At 36.8% G+C, this 22,081-nt stretch overlaps 4 protein-coding genes across 4 annotated transcripts; all 4 read right to left on the bottom strand.

The window, feature by feature from the left end:
- Positions 1-4,678: 4,678 nt before the first annotated feature.
- Positions 4,679-5,224, bottom strand: LOC131614441 (uncharacterized mitochondrial protein AtMg01250-like). Its single transcript, XM_058886024.1, has one exon. The coding sequence runs from the start codon at positions 5,222-5,224 to the stop codon at positions 4,679-4,681; it is 546 nt and encodes a 181-aa protein (XP_058742007.1).
- Positions 5,225-5,824: 600 nt separating this feature from the next.
- On the bottom strand, positions 5,825-6,448 carry LOC131614440 (uncharacterized). Its single transcript, XM_058886023.1, has one exon. The coding sequence runs from the start codon at positions 6,446-6,448 to the stop codon at positions 5,825-5,827; it is 624 nt and encodes a 207-aa protein (XP_058742006.1).
- Positions 6,449-13,810: 7,362 nt separating this feature from the next.
- On the bottom strand, positions 13,811-14,374 carry LOC131614439 (uncharacterized). Its single transcript, XM_058886022.1, has one exon. It carries the CDS (start codon positions 14,372-14,374, stop codon positions 13,811-13,813), a length of 564 nt encoding a protein of 187 aa, XP_058742005.1.
- A 6,128-nt stretch (positions 14,375-20,502) lies between these two features.
- Positions 20,503-21,336, bottom strand: LOC131614438 (F-box protein At5g49610-like). Its single transcript, XM_058886021.1, has one exon. The coding sequence runs from the start codon at positions 21,334-21,336 to the stop codon at positions 20,503-20,505; it is 834 nt and encodes a 277-aa protein (XP_058742004.1).
- Between the last annotated feature and the right edge of the window lie 745 nt (positions 21,337-22,081).

The raw sequence follows: 22,081 nt of genomic DNA, 5'->3' as shown, positions 1-22,081 counted from the left end.
TCAAGTGTTAAAATTGTGAATTAAAAGTTCTGCATAAACATCACAATTCACCACATCTTGAATTAGCATCAATTTGAATATTGTCACCAAGTGTTTGTCTATTTGCTTAATCCACTATTACTGCATTGCAAATCAAAGCTTGTCAATCTAGAAGTTAGTTGATATTCAGTTGTGACACGTATTGATTCGATAGCATATCTCTTTATCTGTAATTTCAACTATTTTGTGGTTTTGTAACATATATAACCCTTTGCAATAGCGGTCCGGAATAGACGCAAGTCGATTCAGAACCGCTTTCGCTATAGTCTGTAATAATCCCGGAAAAACTGTGTAGGATCTATTCACCCCCCCTCTAGATCCTTAGGCCAGCGTCTAACAAGTGGCATCAAGAGCTTGGTTAATTCCGTGCTACGTGAAACACTTATTGGAAAGATGGCTTCCGGACCTAAAGGGGCTCATAATAGAGCTCCAGTTTTCAACGGCGAAAACTACGACTATTGGAAGGATTGTATGTGTGTCCATATCAATGCAATTGATAGGAACATCTGGACAGCTATTGTCAATGGTCCATTTCAGATCACTATGACAAATGAAGCTGGTGCAGTTGTTCCAAAACCAGAAAATACTTGGAATGCTGAAGATGAAAAGAAATATGCATACGATTGGAAAGCGAGAAACATTCTAATCTCAGCTCTAGGAGTTGATGAATACTATCGCGTTTCCCATTGTAGATCCGCTAAAGCTATGTGGGACACATTGCAAGTTGCCCACGAGGGAACTGATGATGTCAAACTAGCTAGGATCAATACGCTAACTCAAGAGTTCGAACTATTCCACATGGAAGATGGTGAAACCATCGAAAGCATGCAGAAAAGATTCGTTCACCTGAAAAATCGGTTAAATTCTCTTGGTAGACCTGTTTCCAATGCAGTTGCTACTAACAAAATCTTAAGATGTTTGAACAGGGAATGGCAACCCAAAGTTACAGCAATAAAGGAAGCAAATGATCTCAACACTTTAGATATTACCACTCTTTTTGGTAAACTAGAGGAACATGAACAACACCTTAAATGCCTTGACATGCATGAGAAAAGGGCAAAGAAAGAAAAGAACATGGAAAAGGAGGTAGAGAAGAAGTCAATAGCTCTAAAAGCTTCAAGCTCCAAGACCTCAATACAAGAGCTAGAGGATAGTGATACAAGTGATGATGAAGACTCCGATGAAGAAGATATGGGACTCTTTGTGCGAAGATACAACAAATATCTAAATAAAAATGGAGCAAAGCATTCTAACAAAGGATTGATCAACTATAGAAAGCAATCAACCAAGTTCAAACAAGATGACAACAACAAAGGAAAAATCAAAGGGCTGTGCTTTAATTGTGGGAAAGCCGGTCATTACAAACCGGATTGTCCATACCTTAAGAAGGAAAAAGAGAAGAACCAAAGCAAAGGTCATAACAAATCTAAAAGAGCCTACATAGCATAGGAAAGTGATTCATCTAGTGAGAGCTCATCAAGCGATGAAGAAGAAGCAGCAAATTTATGTCTCATGGCTCATCAACACAAGAAAAAGAAAGCTGAAAAATGTCTTGATATTGCCGAAAGGTTGTGGTTCCTTGATAGCGGATGTTCAAGACACATGACGGGAGACATATCTCTTTTCGTTGAGTTTCAAGCAAAGAAAAAGGGGTTTGTCACCTATGGAGACAACAATCGGGGAGCCATACTCGGTAAAGGAAGTGTAGGTAACCCTTCCAATACTACTATAACTGATGTGCTGCTAGTAGAAGGCCTTAAACATAATCTTTTAAGTATAAGTCAATTGTGTGACAAAGATTTTAAAGTTCTGTTTACAAATTCTGGTTGCACAATAGAACATGCTAAGAAAAGAGACATTATGTTTAAAGGCTTAAGAGTGAACAATATTTACATGCTAAACTTGGATGAAGTATCTAAGTCCAGTACCAAATGTCTAATCGCTCTAGGCGAAGACTCATGGCTGTGGCATAGACGTCTCGCCCACATAAATTTTGACTTACTAAATAAAGTTGTCTCAAAAGATTTAGTAATTGGCCTACCTAAAATGAAGTTTTCAAAAGATCATCTATGTGATGCTTGTCAAAAGGGAAAACAAACAAAAATCTCTTTTAAACCAAAGAACGTGGTTTCAACATCACGCCCTCTTGAACTACTTCACATGGATCTCTTTGGCCCTTCAAGGACTAAAAGCATAGGTGGAAACATCTATGGTTTTGTCATTGTTGATGATTACTCTAGATTTTGCTGGACAATCTTTTTACCTAGTAAGGATCAAACCTTTCCAGCTTTCACACAATTTGCAAGATTATATCAAAATAAAATGAACAACAAAATAGTTGCAATTCGAAGTGATCACGGTGGAGAGTTTGAAAACTACCTTTTTGAAAAATACTGTGATAAACATGGAATTCAGCATAACTTTTCAGCTCCTAGAACACCACAACAAAACGGAGTTGTTGAACGTAAAAATCGGGTTCTAGAGGAGCTGGCAAGAACAATGCTGAATGAGAGCAATCTACCTAAGTATTTCTGGGCTGACGCGATCAGCACCGCATGTTATGTTCTGAATAGGATAATAATACGTCCTATACTGAACAAAACTCCCTATGAATTACTAAAAGGTAGAAAACCAAATGTATCTCATCTCCATGTATTTGGTTGCAAGTGTTTTGTCTTGAACAATGGTAAGGATAATCTTGGAAAATTCGATGCTAAAGCTGATGAGGGCATTTTCCTTGGTTACTCACAATCTAGCAAAGCATATCGGGTATATAATAAGAGATTGCTTATAGTAGAAGAGTCGGTACACGTATCTTTTGATGAATCTTATACAAAATATGTCGAGAAAGGTCTTTCGTTTAATGGTGCAGGTCCATCCACTGAAGACATTGTCCGAGATAAGGAAGACGAAAATGAAAGTATTGTAAAGAAAGATGCTGAGAAAGAGAAAGATGAGTCTCATGATGAACATAAAGAGGAAAGCATCTCTAATAATGAAGAACTTCCAAAGGCTTGGACAAATGTAAAAGATCATCCAATTGACAATATAATAGGAGACATCTCAAAAGGCGTTACAACACGATCAAGGATAAGTAACTTCTGTCATCATTTTGCTTTTGTTTCACAAGTTGAGCCGAAAAACGCTAAGGACGCATTACTTGATGAGCATTGGCTAATGGCCATGCAAGAAGAATTAAACCAATTTAAACGGAATGATGTTTGGGATTTAGTCCCTCATCCGGGAGATCATCAAGTAATCGGCACTAGATGGGTTTTTCGTAACAAACTTGATGAAAACGGCGTTATTACTAGAAACAAGGCTAGATTAGTTGCCAAAGGTTATAATCAAGAGGAAGGTATTGATTATGAAGAGACGTACGCTCTTGTAGCACGTCTCGAAGCAATTCGTCTCTTGCTTGCCTATGCTAGTTCAAAAGACTTCAAACTATTCCAAATGGATGTTAAAAGTGCCTTTCTAAATGGCTACATAAATGAAGAAGTCTATGTTGCTCAGCCACCCAGCTTTGAGAATTACATGTATCCTACTCATGTTTATAAGCTGAAACGTGCTCTTTATGGTCTTAAACAAGCCCCTCGGGCTTGGTACGAAAGATTGAGTAAATTTCTTCTTAGTCAAGGGTACTCTAGAGGTAAAGTTGACACTACTCTTTTTATTAAACGAAAGGATAAAGATGTTCTCTTAGTACAAGTATATGTAGATGATATTATATTTGGATCGACTAATGCAAAACTTGTCAAAGATTTCTCTAAGCTTATGCAGAGTGAATTTGAGATGAGTCTCATGGGTGAACTAAACTTCTTCCTTGGCCTACAAATCAAGCAACTCAGTCATGGAACGTTTGTGAGTCAAACGAAATATTGTACAGAGCTGCTCAAGAGATTTGGAATGAGTGAGGCAAAAGAGATCAACACACCTATGGCAACAAACACTAACCTAGACAAAGATGAGAAAGGTAAAGAGGTTGATGTAAAACTGTATCGAGGTATGATAGGCTCCATTTCCGACTGAAACATTAATTGTGCCTGCAAAATTACGAAAACCAGCCAGAAGATCGCACTCGCAATTTATAAGATCTCTCCATCATATAGAGTCTCTGCTAGTTAAGATTGAAGCATCACCCACCTGGACCTTGACCTTGATGTTGCCGTAACGTCTATTAAGTATATTTACCCATAGTTTGTCTGATTCTTTAAGAATCCTCCATTTCCACTTATTTAACAAAGCCATGTTCATGATTTCAATATCCTTCACTCCCAGTCCTCCTTGATCTTTTGTCTTACAAACTGTTTTCCAACTGGCCTAGTGAATCGCTCTGGAGTTTTCCTTCTTGATCCATAAAAAGGTTTCCTTGTAATTGACACAGTCTTTGCAATAATTTTTTGGGCGCTCTTTAAAAGGATAACGTGTATATTGGAATTGCATTCAGAACTGAATTGATCATCACCACCCTTTCCGCATGAGAAAGCCTTCTTCCCCTCCAAGCCTCCAGTTTCTTTTTTACGTGAGATATGATGTCTCCCCACATTCCTGAATTCCTTGGATTTCCTCCCTTCTTAACTCCTAGGAACTTAAAAGGCATCTCCTCTATGTCACAAGCAAAAAAATTCGACGCCGCTTACATCAACCAATCTCCCACGCCAATTTCGTAGAGCTTGCTTTTGTGAAAGTTCACTTTGAGACCGGATACTACTTCAAAGCCGCGAAGGATAGTTTTCATACTCCACAAATTGTCACTATTTCCATCTGCCGCTAGTATTGTATCGTCTGCATGCTGCATAATACTCACCTCCTCGTAGGCATTAAAGCGGAAACCGTGAAATTCACCTATCTCCAGAGCTTTATATGTGAGTCTTGTTAATACTTCTGTAGCCAGCACAAATATGAAAGGAGATAGAGGGTCCCCTTTTCGTAATCCTCGCTCAACTTTGAAGTCTTTTATAATGCTACCATTTACAATTATAGACATGGTGCTGCTGAAAACACTTGCTTCCAACCATTTTTTCCATTTTTCCCCAAAGCCCATGTTCTTCATAACATATCTCATAAAGTTCCAACTTATGGAGTCATAATATTTTTCAAAATCCACTTTTAAGATCATACATCCTCTATTTTCTCTTCTAGTCATGTCTATTATTTCGTTGATTACAAGCACCCCATCCATTGTGTTTCTTCTCGGAATAAAGGAGGATTGATTCTCTGACACCAAAGATCCAATAACCTATTTCAACCTTGCTGCTAGAACTTTCGATAGGATTTTTTATAAGCTCCCAATGAGGCATATAGGCCTATATTCTGAAAAATCATGGGGGTTCGCTCTCTTTGGTATAAGGGCTATGAAGGAAGTTGTGCACGCTTTTGTGAGAGTTCCATACTTGTGAAAGTCCTTCATGAAGTTTGATAATTCTACCTTAATCACATCCCAGTTCTTCTTGAAAAATTTGAGCGTATATCCGTTTGGACCTTTGCTCTTGTTTCCGTCACATGACTAAACAACTTGTCTTATCTCTTCCTCTGTGAAATCTCTTTCCAGGCTTGCCGCATCAGTAGCACTAAGGGAATGGAGGGAGAGTCCCTCCGGGATCAGTCTATTTCTGTTAGATTCTTTGAAAAAATTAGAAAAGTGTTCCATAACCTTTTCTTTAATGCCCGCCGGATCCTTTATCCACCCATTACCATTTTCCACCACCGTTATGGCATTCCTCCTACACTTGTCCTTCATAGCATTACAAAAGAAAGACGTGTTTCTGTCACCCTCTTGCAACTACCTTTGTCTTGATTTTGGGCGCAGCATTCCTTCCTTGATATTAAGAGTTTTCCACAAATCCCCCATCATGTTGCTTCTAACTTTAGCCAGCTCATCAATGTTGTCTCCATGGTTCTCCACTAGGTTGCCATCTAAATCATTCAACTCCTTTACTTTCTCATTCACTCTTAAATCCACCCAACCAAAGCCGTCGCAATTCCAGCCTCTCAAAATGGATTTTAATCTTTTCAGTTTTTCATATAGGACAAAGTCGCCTCTTCCAGCCATGCTTATCTTCTCCCACTCATCTTTGACAAAAGGAGAGAAGTTGTCATGTCTGAGCCACATATTATTGAAACGAAACGAGTTTGGTCCCCAGTTGATGTTGCTTGTGTTGATTGTGATGGGGAAGTGGTCCGATACGTCTCTTAATCCAATTCTTTGATTAATAACTCCCCATTCATCTATTAGCTTCTGTGACAATAAGAAGAGATCCAGCCTGCTCATAGCATTTCCTTTACCATTAAACCACGAGAATCTTCCTCCTACACAAGGGACGTCCACTAAATTCATGTCCAGAATGAATCCTCTGGATCTAGCCATGTTCCTTGCTCTTTTATCAACACTAGTGTCTAACCTCATTGAAGTCGCATCCTATGCACCGCACAACTCCTCCATTTCTCCTTTTTCTATCCACCAAGTCATTCCAGAGAACATTCCTCAAAGCTGAATTGCAAGACGCATAGACATTTCCGAAAACGTAATCCTTTCCCTTCCAGCAGCCATTCACCCCCACATAACTTGTACCTGAGAAACCATTGTTCATAACTATAGTATTTTGCTTCCACATTATCACCATTCCCCCAGATGCTCCAGTAGCAGAGGGAAATTTTGATTTTTTGAAAATATGCATTGCGAGGGGCTACCTCAAGCCAAAGAAAAGTGGCGCTAAAATGTGGTTTTATTTGACAGTTAACGCTACACTCAGCGAGGGGCAACCCCAAGGAAATATTGGCACTGATTTTAGCAAGGGGAAACCCCTCGGTAAATAGACAACATTGTCTTATCAACTATTGCTGGAAACTGCGTGTGCAGTTCCAAATTTTAAGATGACCATTAGCGAGGGGTCCCCCCACGCATGTTTTAACCGTTTTATTTCCAAGGAGCTTCCCCTCGCTGAATTTTGACCTCATTAATATCCGACCGTTCCACCAATATCTCATCTCCCTTTAATAAATATATCCATATTTCAAACCCATCTCTCATAATTTTTGTTTCTCTCCTCTATTTCTAACCAAAAAAAATCTCAATCCTCTTCCTCTCAACTTCTTAACACTATCATTTTGCACTTCTCAACAATACTAGAATTTTGCAAGTAAAAATTCTCCTCTACTTCCTCTCAACAATACAATACACTCTTACTGATTTAATGTATGTTCTAATGTTTGTTTTCTTTTTTATTTTTGATATAACAATTGAATCATAGACGACAAAATCTTAGAAGAAAACTTGGATATTTTGAAGGAAACCTTCGAAGTCTACACCAAAGTTGTCTTTAAGGTACACATAAAATTTATAAATTTTCTATGTATGTGTTTTTATGATGGAAGTATATATATATATATATATATATATATATATATATATATATATATATATATATATATATATATATACACTACGCCAAAATTGATATTCTGTATCACCATATTTAATAGCACTTTTAAAGAAAGTGCTATGAAAAAGGAAAAAAAGATATATAATAGCACTTTATGGCCAAGCGCTATTATAGAATGCTGACAACATGATTTCAATAGCACTTTTTAAAAAAATGCTATTATTAAACTTCACTAATATAGCATTTTCTATGAAACGCTATTATTATTTTTCACTAAGATAGCACTTCCTGTCAAATGCTATTAATATTCTTTATCTAAAAAATATTCTTCAATTTTTACTACTTTACGGTAGCGTTTTTAAATAAACGCTATTCTTGAATTTCATATAATAAAATAAATAAAAAAGGCGGAAACATTTCATTTTCGCGCACGTTATTTTTCCCAAAATTCCACTCACGACTTTTCTCACTCCAAATAACAAAACCTATTCGCAAAACCTTTTGATTCAGCTCTATCAAAACCTTATATTCACTCACGCCCAATAACAAAACCTATATGCAAAACCTTATGTTTTATCCGTAGGATTTACACCACTTTTGCTATAGACACGTCTACATCACTGTCGTGACAAATTCATTTATTGTTTTTCGTGCTTCCCTGCACCGGATGCCATAGAAATACTATCAATCAATACAAGTATTGCGATGCTGATTATTATCGTAGTAGTGTGAAATAACAGTAAAAAGCACTATCGATAGACACCTTTCAATACCGATTCTCGTAGTTGTTTTCACTATAATGGACTTTTTTTTAATCCTTGGTAGTGACTATACACATTAAATGAAATAAAATCACAAAATAATTCAAATTCAACCAAATGATTAACTTTGAAAATTAAGCATCCAACAAAGCCCTAATTATTTTGTTAATCAGGTACCTCTCTATATTCCTCAGACAGAAAGCTACCTATAGTCTTCCCAAAGATCTCATAAGTAGAAAAATGAAACAAACGCTTATTGTTCTCAGTATAAAATTTAATCTGCATGCATAATTACACCAACAATTACAAAAATCCTAACAAAAGATTCTACAAAGAGTATATTCATAAAACATCAATAAAAAAATCACCACCAGAATTGCATTAATGAAATTACTGAAAATGGTGTCCAACCGCCGCCGTGTATTATAATCTGTCAGCGTGCAAATTGCAGCAAGATTGATAGTCTACAACAAACCTGTTTCACATAAAAAAACTTATTTAGCATGTGTTTGGACCAGGTTTTCCATGTTATTTCTCAAGACAGATAAAAACTTAAGACCAACTTTTCCATGTTATTCCTCAAGACTGATAAAAAGTTGAAAATGTAGAAGCTCCAAATTATATGTCATGGATTTGGGAAAACCATATTTGGAAAAATCAACTCACAATAACCATAATCGAAACACAAATGTCATGGATTTGTAAAATGTAATGTTGAAAATCTGAAATGTGAAACGCATATGTGAAGAAAACATGAAGAAGAAGAAGAGCGAAGGGAGAAACTGAGTTGTGTGTTTGTGAAGAACACTATAAAAATCATAACTTTAACATCATTCAACAAAATCAGTAGAAAGAGAACTATAAAAATCAGTACATTATGTGTTTTCAACATGAATACACCATATTTTGGAAAATAAACTCACAAAAACCAGCATCGAAACTTATTTCCTCATGGATTCTAAAATGAAATGTTAGAAATGTCAAAATTAAAACAGAAATGTGAAGATAACATGAAGAAGAAGAAGAGAGAAGGGTTAAACGGGCCTGTGTTACATGTGGACAGCGCATAGCTGTGATGAAGAAATCGTCGAATGGAAAGGAGAGAGAAGGATGGATGCAGAATGGAAAGGAAAGAGGAGGATGGATGCAGAATGAATATAAAGGAGAGAATGAGAGGGAAATATGGAAATTTTGTGAACCTTTTGTCTACCGTGTAAAAGGCTTTATCAAACTTCAGTATTACACCATGGTTTAATTGTTGTTAGGAAATAAGCAATAGCAAAATTGAGAAAAGGGTGTCACTTGGTATAATGGGTACATTTGATTGGTCTAATATTAGTTTGATTTATCAAATTACCAAAATGGGCATATTTTAGTGCAAATTTAAAAAAACAAAAGGGCAATTAAGGGAGTTAATAGGCACATTATAATCTTGGTTAGGTAGTTGATGCCTCCCTAACGCAATTGGATCATTCAGTGTTTGTGTATTTAAATTGAATTAGTAGGTGCCTCCCCAATGTAATAATTAGTAATGATTTTGCTATATTAGAACTGAACTCTGTCGATTCAGTGGTGCAAAGATCTACCAAGAAAGAGGCATCATATTTATTCGTAGTGATTCACAGGTCATATAATTTTGATATGTATTGAGTTTTGGGTTTACTCATTTATTTATTAAAATATATGTGTTGTGTTTGATAAGATTTGTTTAATCTAAGTTTTACTAATATATAAGCTCTTTGTTGATTTTGCAGGATTTCTATTTCTGAACTCGAAATGTAAGAGGTATTTCAACAACCGTTTGAAACCTTTGAAGCTCACATGGACTACCATGTTCAGAAAGCAACACAAGAAGGTGATTACTTAACACTTACACGGATACATTTTTACAAACATCTGTTTTCCAACATGTTTCATGTCTTTTATTTATGAAATATCATCCTGGTTTCAGAGTTTTATGTTCATTTTTATGTGCTCTTTCTCTTACAAATATGGATTATATATCTAATTATCTGAGCTCTATCTGTAGTGAAATCAGAGAGAGGATTAAGAAAACAAAGGATTTGAAGGTGTCTGCTGATCTAAGGGCATCAATCTAGAAATAAATGTCTGATGTTGGGATCAAGTATATCCCATGCTACACTTTCTCTTACTATGAGCAGGTAGTTGATGCCACTGCTACCGTCGGTGCCGTTCCCGAAGGTACAGTTGGACCGGTGGGGAGATTTATCAAAATATGTTAATATAAATTTTATACATTTTTCGTTTGCACTGATCATGCAAGCTAAGAAGCATATTTAAGCAGTTTCTGTTGGAGAAGAGAAAAAAAAAGAGAGTTTTTTTTTTTTAGTAAACAAGATAACATTGAACGGAGAACTAAGGGTTCTCGAACCTGTTTACAAAAGAGCGGCACAAGACCGGATACAAGAGGAAAAGAAGAAAAAAACAAAGGAATTACACCCCAATTAAAATTATGACAAGTACCTCAATGGTTCCTTAACAAAGTCATAATAAGAATAATTGGCGGGTGTAATTTCTCCACAAAAAGACCACCTCCAAACCAAGCATTTGATGCTCCAAACCAAATCATCTAAATTCCAATCTTCCATCCGAAAGCACACCTCATTACGACTCAACCAAATGGACCAAGTCGTGGCCAACCAAATGACATCTAATTTCTTTACACCTACTTTTTTTGATTTACAAAAAGAGTGCCAATCCATAAAATTTGACAAGCTCTCTTCCTCCCCTAAACCATGTTTTCCTATCCAATTAGCTATCTCCCTCCATATACGCTTTACACAAGGGCAAGCAAAAAAAGAATGATCCCGGTTTTCCGGAACAATACCACAAAAAGAGCAATTTAAATTGTCGGAAGAAATAGGAATACCTCGTAAAACCAAGAGATCTTTTGTTGGGAGTCTATTAGCTAGGAGCCTCCACCCAAAAGCCTTAATTTTAAAGGGAACATCCGCCTTCCAAACCAAAGATTTATCCTCATAGAATCTACCATACGGACCCAAAGGAGTGCGATAAAGAGCATATACCTCATAGCAAGAAGCTACCGAAAAGGAATCAACCCCTTTACGGTCCCACTCCACCTCATCCTTAATAACGCCCATCCCTCCAAAAGCCTCCAATAAAGTGTATAAAGCACCCCATTCGGTTACCACACAAGGAGAGTGCAACCGAATATCCGGAATGCCACACGTCCCCCAAACCCACTTATCCTCCACCCAACCTCCCATCGCCGCCACCGAAACACCTTTCAAGCAAGATGCCTCAAAAAGCCTTGGGAATTCTTCCTTCAAAATCAAACCGCCTAACCACCTCGCTTCCCAAAATGGAGTATTATACCCATTATGAACAACGAACCTGCAAAAAGAAACAAACGGGTCAAAAAAAGAGTTGGCTCCCAATTTCATGATGTCTTTCCACCAAACGGACTCCCCGCCCTTGTTCCTCGAAGGAGTGACTCCACCCATAATCTTCACCCCTAAATCTCCATACCGCGCCTTGAGAATGTTTTGACAAAGAGAATCCTCCCCTTTAAGAATCTTCCACCTCCATTTACTTAAGAGAGCCAAATTAAAATCCAACACATTTTTTATTCCAATACCACCTTTGTCAAATGGTTTAGTAACCTCCTTCCAACTAATCCAATGAATACACCTCCTACCATCTCTTCCACCCCATAAGAAAGAGCTTTGAATACGAGTAATCTCCTTGACTACCTTGAGAGGCATCTTATAAAAAGACATAGTGAACACCGTTAAAGAACTCAAAATAGATTTCAATAAAGTTATTCTACCACCAATATTGAGAAACCTATTTTTCCACCCCGCCAACCGATGTTTCAACTTGGAAATGAGCGGTCTCCAAGTCTCAAAATTCCTCGGGTTGTAACCAACCGGAATCCCAAGGAAATGAAAATTGCTCTCTTCAATCTTGCACGCAAGAACAAAAGAAGCGGCTTCCAAAAAACCTCCATTAACGTTTATCCCAATCAACTTGCTTTTGTGGTAATTTATTCCCAAACCCGAGACCAACTCAAAAGCCTTTAACGCCGCTTTAATGGCCCACACATGTTTCCAAGTACCTTTCCCCACCAAAAGTGTATCATCCGCGAATTGAAGGATATCCACATCACACTTCCGATGAATAGAAAAGCTTTCAAAATCACCCACTTCTATAGATTTCCTAATCAACCCCGTTAACCCTTCCGCTACTATCACAAAAAGGAAAGGCGATAAAGGATCTCCTTGTCTCAATCCCTTGGCTACCTCAAAATCCTTAGTCGGGCTACCATTCACAAGAACCGACATCTGACTTTTGAAGATAAGCTTTTCCATCCAACCGACCCATTTATCACCGAAACCCATCCTTCTAAGCATATACCTCAAGAAGTTCCAATTCACCTTGTCATAAGCCTTTTCAAAATCAACTTTGAAAAGTAGACAATCCGTCCCTTCTTTCCTAGCATAATCCACCACCTCATTTGCCACTACAACACCATCCAACATATGACGGCCCGGCACAAAACCACTTTGACACGAAGATATGATCTTCCCAAGGATCCTCTTAATTCTACCCGCCAATAACTTAGCCAATACCTTGTACATACTTCCTACCAAACAAATCGGACGGTAATCATCTAAAGAAATGGGATTGTTAGATTTGGGAATCAAAGTAATGAAAGAAGATGTTACCGCTTTAGAAAGGGAGCCTCCTTCATAGAAACTTTTGAAAAAACCCACTACATCTTCTTTAAGGAAATACCAACACTTCTTGAAAAAGAGAAGAGAATACCCATCCGGCCCCGGGCTCTTCGAACCACCACAACTCCATAAAGCTTCTTTTATCTCTTCTTCTAAGAAAGGACTTTCAAGAATCGTCAAATCGGAATCACTCACCCTCTTGAAAACCATCCCATCCAAGAAAGGTCTCACCTCCTCATCCTCTTTAAATTTAGTATTAAAGTGCCTAAACACTTCCCCCTTGACATCATCCACCGCCTCAACCATTCCTTCGGGAGAAATAATTGGTCCAATATGATTTATACTCCTTCTTTCTTTGATCGCCTTATGAAAAAAACCGCTATTTGTATCTCCCTCCTTCAACCATTTCAATCTAGACTTTTGAATGAGCATATTCTCCTTAATTTGAAGATCCCTCCAAAATCTACTAGAAGCTTCCCTCCTCTTTTCGGCCATTTCCTTGATCAATTCATCGTCCCCCACCTCCAAACTCTCATCACATAAATTGATATTCCTCACGTCATTCTCTATGTTCATATCAAATCTCCCAAAAACCTCTTCATTCCACCTTTTTAATTTGAATTTAAGGGCTTTCAACTTCTCCTTTAAAACAAAGTCCCCTCTTCCCTCCACCTTTAAACAACTCCATTCCTTTTCAAGAAACGGAAGAAAAGAGTCCGAAGAAAACCATTCATTATTAAATCTAAATGGTTTAGGTCCCCAATTAACTTTGTCAACCACCAACCAAATCGGACAATGGTCCGAGATATCCCTCTCGCCCGTTAATTGACCCACCACACCCCACCTATCCACCACCACATCCGATATAAGAAAGCGATCCAACCTACTCATAGTCTTGCCATCACCACTATACCACGTAAAATTTCTTACCCTTACACGGAATATCCACCAAAGAAGACTTATGGATAAAATCCGCAAAGAGATTCATCTCACCTAGGTTAGCCGAAGCCGTAGAACCCTTTCTTTCTCTTCTATTTTTTACCGCATTGAAATCCCCTCCAATGATCCACTCCCCATCTTTGTATTTCTCCTTTAAACTCCCCAACACCTCCCACAACCTTTTCTTTTTTTCCGAAGAACAAGAAGAATAAACATTACAAACATAGTACCAATGATTTTCCCACTTCACCTTGACGCCAAGATAACCGTCCCCTCTAAAACTACTATCCACCTCCACCTTTCCTTCCTTCCAAAGAATTAACAAACCCCCCGAAGCTCCCAAAGCATTAGAATAAGAATAACCGATGTCTTGTTCGCTCCAAAAACTCTTTGCAAAAAAGTCCTTAAATTCTTTAATCTTCGTTTCTTGAATCAAAAAAATATCCGCTTTCCCTTTTTTAATGATAGTATTCACCCTCCTTCTCTTTAAAGAATTACCCCCTCCCCTAATGTTCATAGAACCAATAATCATTTCAAACTAGTAGTAAGCTCCTTCCTATCTTCCATTATGACTTTACCAACTTTCTCGAGATTTTCAATCCTACTCCTTAAATTATCCCTACCCTCCGCGTCCACCACACCCAACGAAACAATTGCCGACAACAATTTCTTACCAACATCTCCCTCTAAAAAATTCCATTGTCTATCATTGCACCTTTGAATATCCGACGCTTCTAGATGGTTACCGTAAAAAACAGAATCTTCGCCACTGAACTGATGAATAGAATCCGACTTAGAGATATTTGAAGTCACCTCCTTCACACTTTTCCCTAACATGTTCTTGATTTTCTGAGCGCAGCCACTGCCCCTTCCTCCCCTCACCTTTTTCTGTTTTATTTCCATCCTCTTGTCCCTGCCAATGTTAGCAATATTTCTGAAACGCACCCTCTTGGAGGTCCCCACACCACTGCCTGATAGCTGCAGCCTGTTATCCCTACAACAACCTCCTGCTGCTTCAGTACCAGATCCAATAACACTAACTTCCTGCCCCTTGCTAGAAAAAGAACCGGCATCATGAACCTTCTTCAAAGCATCATCAAAGAACCCAGGTTTATTAAGGAAAGAATCGGACACAGTGCAGGGAACATTCTCAGACTCAGAATTTGTTACCCGTAACTCATCGCACCGCTTATGCTGCGAACAACACCTATGACCGACAGAATTTTCATCCCTCCTAACTCCCCCACCCAGAACCTCCTTCGTACCAATCTGTTCTTCCGAAAAACTAGCAACCGGAACTAAAAGAGGAGCGATTTCCGGAACAGCATTGATCGAATCAAAAACTCCATCCTCGAATACGCAATTATCAGACCACAAATTCTCGGATTCTACAGAATCAGAAACAGAAGAAAGAGTTTTGCGGGTACCTGGAGAGTTTCTAATTGAACCGACGGCATCCTCCTTCAAAACAAGATTGAACTCCTTCCCATCAATTTGAACCATCAACGAATTAGGCAGCGAATAATCAATCTGAACCCTCACCATAAGCCTCGCCGTATCAAAGTTAGACCTATCCGCCGTTGACTCATCCGTGCAAATAAAACTGCCCATGGAGTTAGCTAAAGCAACAAAGAAATTTGCGTTCCAAGCGTGAATTGGAACCCCATAAATGCTAACCCAGATGACTCTCCCTTCATCGCGATCGAATTCGTTCCATCTCCTAATCTCAGAAAACCACTGCTTCCACCAAGTTTCGCCTTCCCCAATTAGATCTTCGATCACACCTTCCTCCACTTCTTCTAAAAGGCACATATTTCTCCCCATCGGTGTCACTTTTACTTGGAAAAAGCCTTCCATTTCGAAATGCGTTTGAATATTGTATGTCGATCCAGGAATTAGCACAAACCCCACATAAGCCCTTGCCAACCTGTTCCTATCTTCAGCACTGGTTTCAAAACAGAACACAGGTTTGCGAACCTCAGGAATTTTGACTCCACCCCCATTGTTGACTACACTGGCATACGATCTGTTATCGGTTTTACTCGTACCCACCTTCCCAACATCCTTCCTCCCCCTATTCACCGCCCCCTGAGATAATGGCTCTTTCCCCTGCCTCCCACTTGATCTGTCAAACCTGGGCAGATTCGCGTAGATTTGTTTCCCCAAAATCATCACATTGTCACACCTAATCGCCAATACCCTTCCATCCTCTACTTCTTCAAACCTAACAAAACCGAATTTCCTCCCAAATCGATTCTTTCTGGGTGATATAACCACCTCCACGACCTTCCCAATGCAGGCGAAGAGATCAAAGAAATGCTTCGCTGAGTAGTTATCAGGGAAGCGAGAGAAATAAATGGTCGTTATCTGCGCATCCTTGTTTTTGGAACCGCCGCCTCCCCATGGAAAAACGTCCCAACGCTGAACCTGACTCCTGAAGTTCCTTCTCATAGCTACCACCCACTCACCGCCTTGCCGGCTTCCACTCACGGCCATCGGAGACAAAGTAAAACCCTACCCCCTTTTAGAGAGAGGGCGGAGCACGCATCGTAGAGAGAGAAAGTTTAAATTTTGAAAAACAAAGAGAGTTAACGGTAATCAAGAAAAGACGTGTCAGTGCTTTACAAAACAACAAAAACATATAGCTGTGCAGATCAATAAATGCAAAAAAAAAATGCAAAATCAATAACAAAATGTTGTGGTAGCTGGCAGTTCAGGATTCGGCTAGAAACAATTTTAGAAAACAAAAGTCTATATTGTACAAACCAATCAAATTCATAAATAAAGCGAATCACTTTTAGCTTGTGATTTCTAAGCTTAAAAATCAATGTCATAAAAATTCATCATACTAATTCAGTAGATTCTGTATCAAGATGTCAAGTAAAAAAAACAGTAAAATATTTTATTTAATAGGCAATGGATTAATAATCGGAGTAAAAGGGATACTCCGCCCAAATACAAGGGGAAAACTCCTACGTCTCAAAACACGAGAACGGATGGATATTCCAATTATAAAAATTACACGAATTTACTCTATTGTAAAAAGAACCTAACCATCTCCAAGCTTTAAAAACAATCTCCGACCAACAATCAAGGAAGCTAAAGTTTTCGCTTTTAAAAACAACGGCATTCCTCGAAAGCCAAATATTCCAAACCGTCGAAAGCCACACCACCGCCCCAATGACTCTAATCTTGGCACACTTAATCTTTCCGCAATTGTGAAAAAAATTCACAAACTCCTCTCTAGTTAAGGTTGTGTCAACTCCAACCCAATCATAAACTTTCCTCCAAATCCGTTTGGTCACATCGCAATTAACAAACAAATGCCGAAGCGATTCTTCCTCCGAAAAACAAAGAACACATCTAGAATCATTACCATCTCTCAATATACCCCTTTTAACCAAAAGATCTTTCTTTGCAAGTTTATTAATAATGAAGCGCCAACCAAAGAAAAGAATTTTCGAGAGAACTTTAATTTTCCAAAGATGGGATAAAGCTAAAACCGTAGAATTATCAAGCCAAAAATGGGACAAATTACTAATGTTGATACGGCAATAACACATAAATTCTGTAAAATTTAAAATATAATGATAAAATAAGGTAAAGATTATGAAATTTTCACTACTAAAAATATGACATTTGCTTAAAGGAATTTACATCAGGTATTAAAATATATGATGTGAAAAATATTTGTCAAAAGATTTTACATCAGACATTAATTTCCAATGATATAAAAAACTGAAAAATATATAACACAATGACAGTATTGTAAATAAAAAGAAAATTAAATATGCGGTGGCATAATTGTAAATAACATGAAAATCTTGTTATAAGGTATTTTACATCGGGCCTCGATAATACACGATGTGAGAAATGTTACGCACAATGGACCTTTACATCAAGTCAGTTAAAATCCGATGGGAAATGTTATGCACAGTGGACCTTCACATCGGGCCCTTCAAAAACTGATGGGAAATGTTACAGCCATTTTTTTTTCTAAAACCCTAAACATTCATTAGAGACCCAAATCTTTTCTCTCTTTCTCCTTTACGCACAGTGGTCTCTCAATATTATACGCTTCCGTTACCTTCATAGCAAACACAGCCACCACCACGAGTCACAAACTCCATCTCTTCAAGACCGAACTCCATCATACTCAGACGCAAAGAAAACTCCCTCCGATAGCAGTACGGCGCGGACTCCAACAGCGCTGACGGATCTCCCATTTCTTCCGTTCGCCACCACCACTCTGTTTGCCTTGCTTTGTTCGCCGACCTCCTCCAAACTCCATCGGTCATATTTGACTTGTTAGGTCTTATGGATGCTTAGATAAGGTTAGTTTAAAATTTATTTTTCTGTCGGTGAAATGAGGGGGGTTGGTGGTGCTATGGTGTTTGTCGCTCTCTCCGTGTCTTTCTCTCCTCAATTGATTCATTGCTTCTGTACTCTTAGTTTTGATTAAGACATCTTTGAATAATAATAAAAAACAGTGGCAGTATTGGTACACCTACTGCTTTTCTAACAAAATCTTGATTGTTCTTTGTTCTTGATTGTTTCAACGCCGGAGTATCACGTCATTGTTTCTTTGGCAGATGGAATTAATTACTATTAGCCTGTTATTTCTTTCATAAATTACTTCATTTATATTAATTACGAATGGTATTGTTTGTTATGGTATTAGTAAGATTAATATATTATAGTTAGGAATTGTTAAAAATATGCTATATTAGATACAGAAAGGAATGTACTTCTCCAAGGTGATCAGACTCAGTTTATTTCTAATTTATGCGCCAAAAACGTGGTAGTTCTAATTTATGCACGTTTCATTGCTCAATATATAATGAACGTGTATATCAGATGATCGTGTTTACACATTTTTATACTTAATTCGTACATTTTATAAGAAAGAGTGCTTATTTCATCACATTTTTAGATGTAGTTTAAAACAGAGATTTATTAAAATAAGAAAAACTATTAGATTACAAATAATCAAATTATTTCATCCATAGTTATTTTCTCATAGTAGTTTCATAAATAGTCATTGAAACTAATGATTTCTATCAATTATTGATATGTTGTTTTGGTTTTTGTTGCAGGCAATTTTTCTCTTCACCTTTGTGAATCTCAAGTCAGGATTATCTACGAATGCTCGTGTGTCTTTAAGGTATGATTTCATCCTTAATTTTGAATGTGTCTTTAATATATCATTGTTTAATAGCATTAGACTAGAGAAATTTATCTTGAAAATAGTTGTGCGTGTGAATAGGATTTTAAGTCTAAATCTTACATTTATAACTCTAATGGTTGTGGGTACTATGTGATGAAAAATATGTTGGATATTGTCTCTGCCAATATAACTGAGTCTTTGATGCAGGTAATAAAAATAACTTTAATTTGTTATTTACTTTGCGTTTTGCAACTTAACGTGAATTTATCTGGTGAGTTATATGGAATTGTCTATATTTTTTATTCGAGCTAGTTTCTTGACTTTGGTGTTGTCTGTTGATGTTAATTAGTGTTATTGTTTATTCTCAGCAAATGTAATTTAGGTGTTGTCTTCAGAAGCTACATCTCATCTTCTCGTGGATGCATGTTGGTATTTCAAGTGTGCTAAAGGACTTAAATGGTTGGATATTTGTTGTTTTGTTAATTTATAGTAGTCCACCGTGTGTAAACTTTCTTATAATTTTGTACACTTGTGTATCCTAGATTAATACTCTTGTAAATTTTGAAGAATATATATATATATATATATATATATATATATATATATATATATATATATATATATATATATATATATATATATTAGCTATTTGGTGAAATGAAATTATATTCTTCATTTGTTAGAAAAATATGAAAATAGTGACCTAAATGTGGTCTGTGTGTTTTGGGGAAAACGTGAAAAATAGCGACCTAACTTTGGTTTGTGTGGTATTTGAAACTTATATGAAAAATTAGGTAAAAAAATGACAGGTTAAAATAGGAAAAAAATGTTATTATATGCTTAAAAGCAGAAAACATATTACATCGGGCAAAATGGAAAACTGATGTAAAAACTTATCTATTACATCGGGCGAAAAGATAAACCGATGTAAAAATAATCTATTACATCGGTCGGACAAGACAACCGATGTAAAATATGGTGTATATATTTTTTTTTAAAAAAATTGTATTATTTTTCACATCAGACATCTGAATTCAACCGATGTGGTATGTTAATTTTTTACATCAGGCCAAGGCCCGATGTAAAATGTCTCTGACTTATTACATCGCCTGTCTTTACATCGGATCCAGACCCGATGTAAAAAGTACTTTTCGTCCGATGTAAAAAATACTTTCTGCACTAGTATTTGTTCTGTCTAATAGCAGTTTCATTATACTACCTATCACGGTTCACTTCTCATGTTTCATGATACAAGATAAATAATAAGAAAATTGCTATCAATAGTAATCTTCTTAAGGTTTGACCAGCGTGGGAGTTAACGGAGACTCTTTATCATTCAACTTCACCAATCCAACTTCATTATTTCTTCCAACAATTTCACCGTACTTTGTTAAGCATATTATGTCTAAAGAATTGTGCAAATCAGGATCAAGAGAAAATTGAATAATCTTAGTCCAAGATGAGAGAACTCCATATTTTTGCATCACCCATATCTACACTGTATTCAGGTCCTTCACCCATACACTCATAAGTCCTCCAACTTCCAACAAATCATAATATATAGAATCATTACTATAACTGAAAATAAAATCATCCGGTAGAGGTACCTCTGATATCTTCAATTCCTTTAAATCAAAGGCAATAATAACATTCTTTGATTTCTCATAATTATGAACCATCCAATGGATAGATCCATTCAAGAACAACCCGCATTTAGGGTTACATTCCGCTAAAGAAGTCTCCTCATAAGGCAAATGAGAAGCAACCTCAATTGGTTTCCATTTATTAGCTCTCAATGAGAAAATCATCAATTTAACTGAACTAGTTGCTGGATCATTAGGAAAAAATTCGCAGAACCCGGAAACTATCATGTAATCATCAGTGGGCTGGTAATATACAAAACCAGAAAGAAGTTCGAAACCAGCATTAAGTATTATAGGAGAGTTGGGTATTTGTTTGATCAAACCGGTGGATGGATTCAATAGATAGATGTGTTTGTCATCAAGCAAAAACAAAAACCCTCTACAGCAACCTCTTATTTCAAGAGGACGTTTGGGACGAAAAAAATCAAGGGTTAATGAAGCATATGCAGAAGCATCGTGAAACCATGAATCAAAATCTATGGATAAAGGTTGAAGAGCAAAAGGTTTTATGAAGAGACGCCTATGTGTGGCAGCATGTTCAAAATGTGAAGTAGCAAAATTGTTATTAGAAATTAGAGAAAACCATGATTTGCAGACACTTCTGAAACGTAACAGAGCCTTCCCCGGTAACCTTAACAGAATTTCTATGATCAATTCAAGTAGCAGATACACGCTGTTCTCCATCTTGCCGACTAAACAAACTAATATCAAATACATTATATATAGTGCATTTTTAGGGTTTAGCTTGATATGTGAATTTCTATTTCTGGTTTATTCAACTAGAAGACTATTTCATAGGAACTTACTAGTATTTTATTTCTGGTTTATTCAACTAGAAGACTATTTCATAGGAACTTACTAGTATTTTATTTGGTTTCAATTTATTTTAGGGTTAAATATGTTTTTAGTCCTTCTAAATATAGCGGTTTTCAACTTTAGTCCTCCTAAATATTTTCTTCAAAGAATGATCCTTCTAAAAATTTTAACTTTAACTTTTGGTCCCTCATGGCAAAATCGTAGCTAAAATAGTCGATAATTTCGTCGCTAAATAAAAAACCGCCACTAAAACCGTCACTAAAATTGTCACTAAATTTGTAAAAACCGTCGCTAAATTGCAGGAGGGACCAAAAGTTAAAATTAAAATTTTTAGGAGGACCATTCTTTGAAGAAAATATTTTAAGGGACTAAAATTGAAAATTACTATATTTAGAGGGACCAAAAACTTATTTAACCCTTTATTTTATTTAATTCTAATCAAATGAATTAAATTAAAGAGTGCGAATAAATAAATAGAAAAAAATTAAAAATGAATAGCTTTTTTTAGTAGCACATCATGATTTTGAATTAAAAAATTAATATTATTTAGTAGTACTTTATGATTTAATGCTTTCAATAAAATCAATTAGAGTTAAAGAGTGTGGTAAATAAA

This window comes from Vicia villosa, linkage group LG6 (genome assembly GCF_029867415.1).
Source record: "Vicia villosa cultivar HV-30 ecotype Madison, WI linkage group LG6, Vvil1.0, whole genome shotgun sequence".
NCBI lineage: Eukaryota > Viridiplantae > Streptophyta > Magnoliopsida > Fabales > Fabaceae > Vicia > Vicia villosa.
The sequence above is the reverse complement of the archived record's forward strand: the minus strand, read 5'-3'. Positions and strand labels throughout refer to the sequence as shown.

Bases quoted from the DNA above. Each gene is read 5' to 3' on its own strand.
- LOC131614438 (XM_058886021.1), bottom strand. From the start codon at position 21,336: ATGGAGAACAGCGTGTATCTGCTACTTGAATTGATCATAGAAATTCTG.
- LOC131614439 (XM_058886022.1), bottom strand. From the start codon at position 14,374: ATGATTATTGGTTCTATGAACATTAGGGGAGGGGGTAATTCTTTAAAG.
- LOC131614440 (XM_058886023.1), bottom strand. From the start codon at position 6,448: ATGAGGTTAGACACTAGTGTTGATAAAAGAGCAAGGAACATGGCTAGA.
- LOC131614441 (XM_058886024.1), bottom strand. From the start codon at position 5,224: ATGGATGGGGTGCTTGTAATCAACGAAATAATAGACATGACTAGAAGA.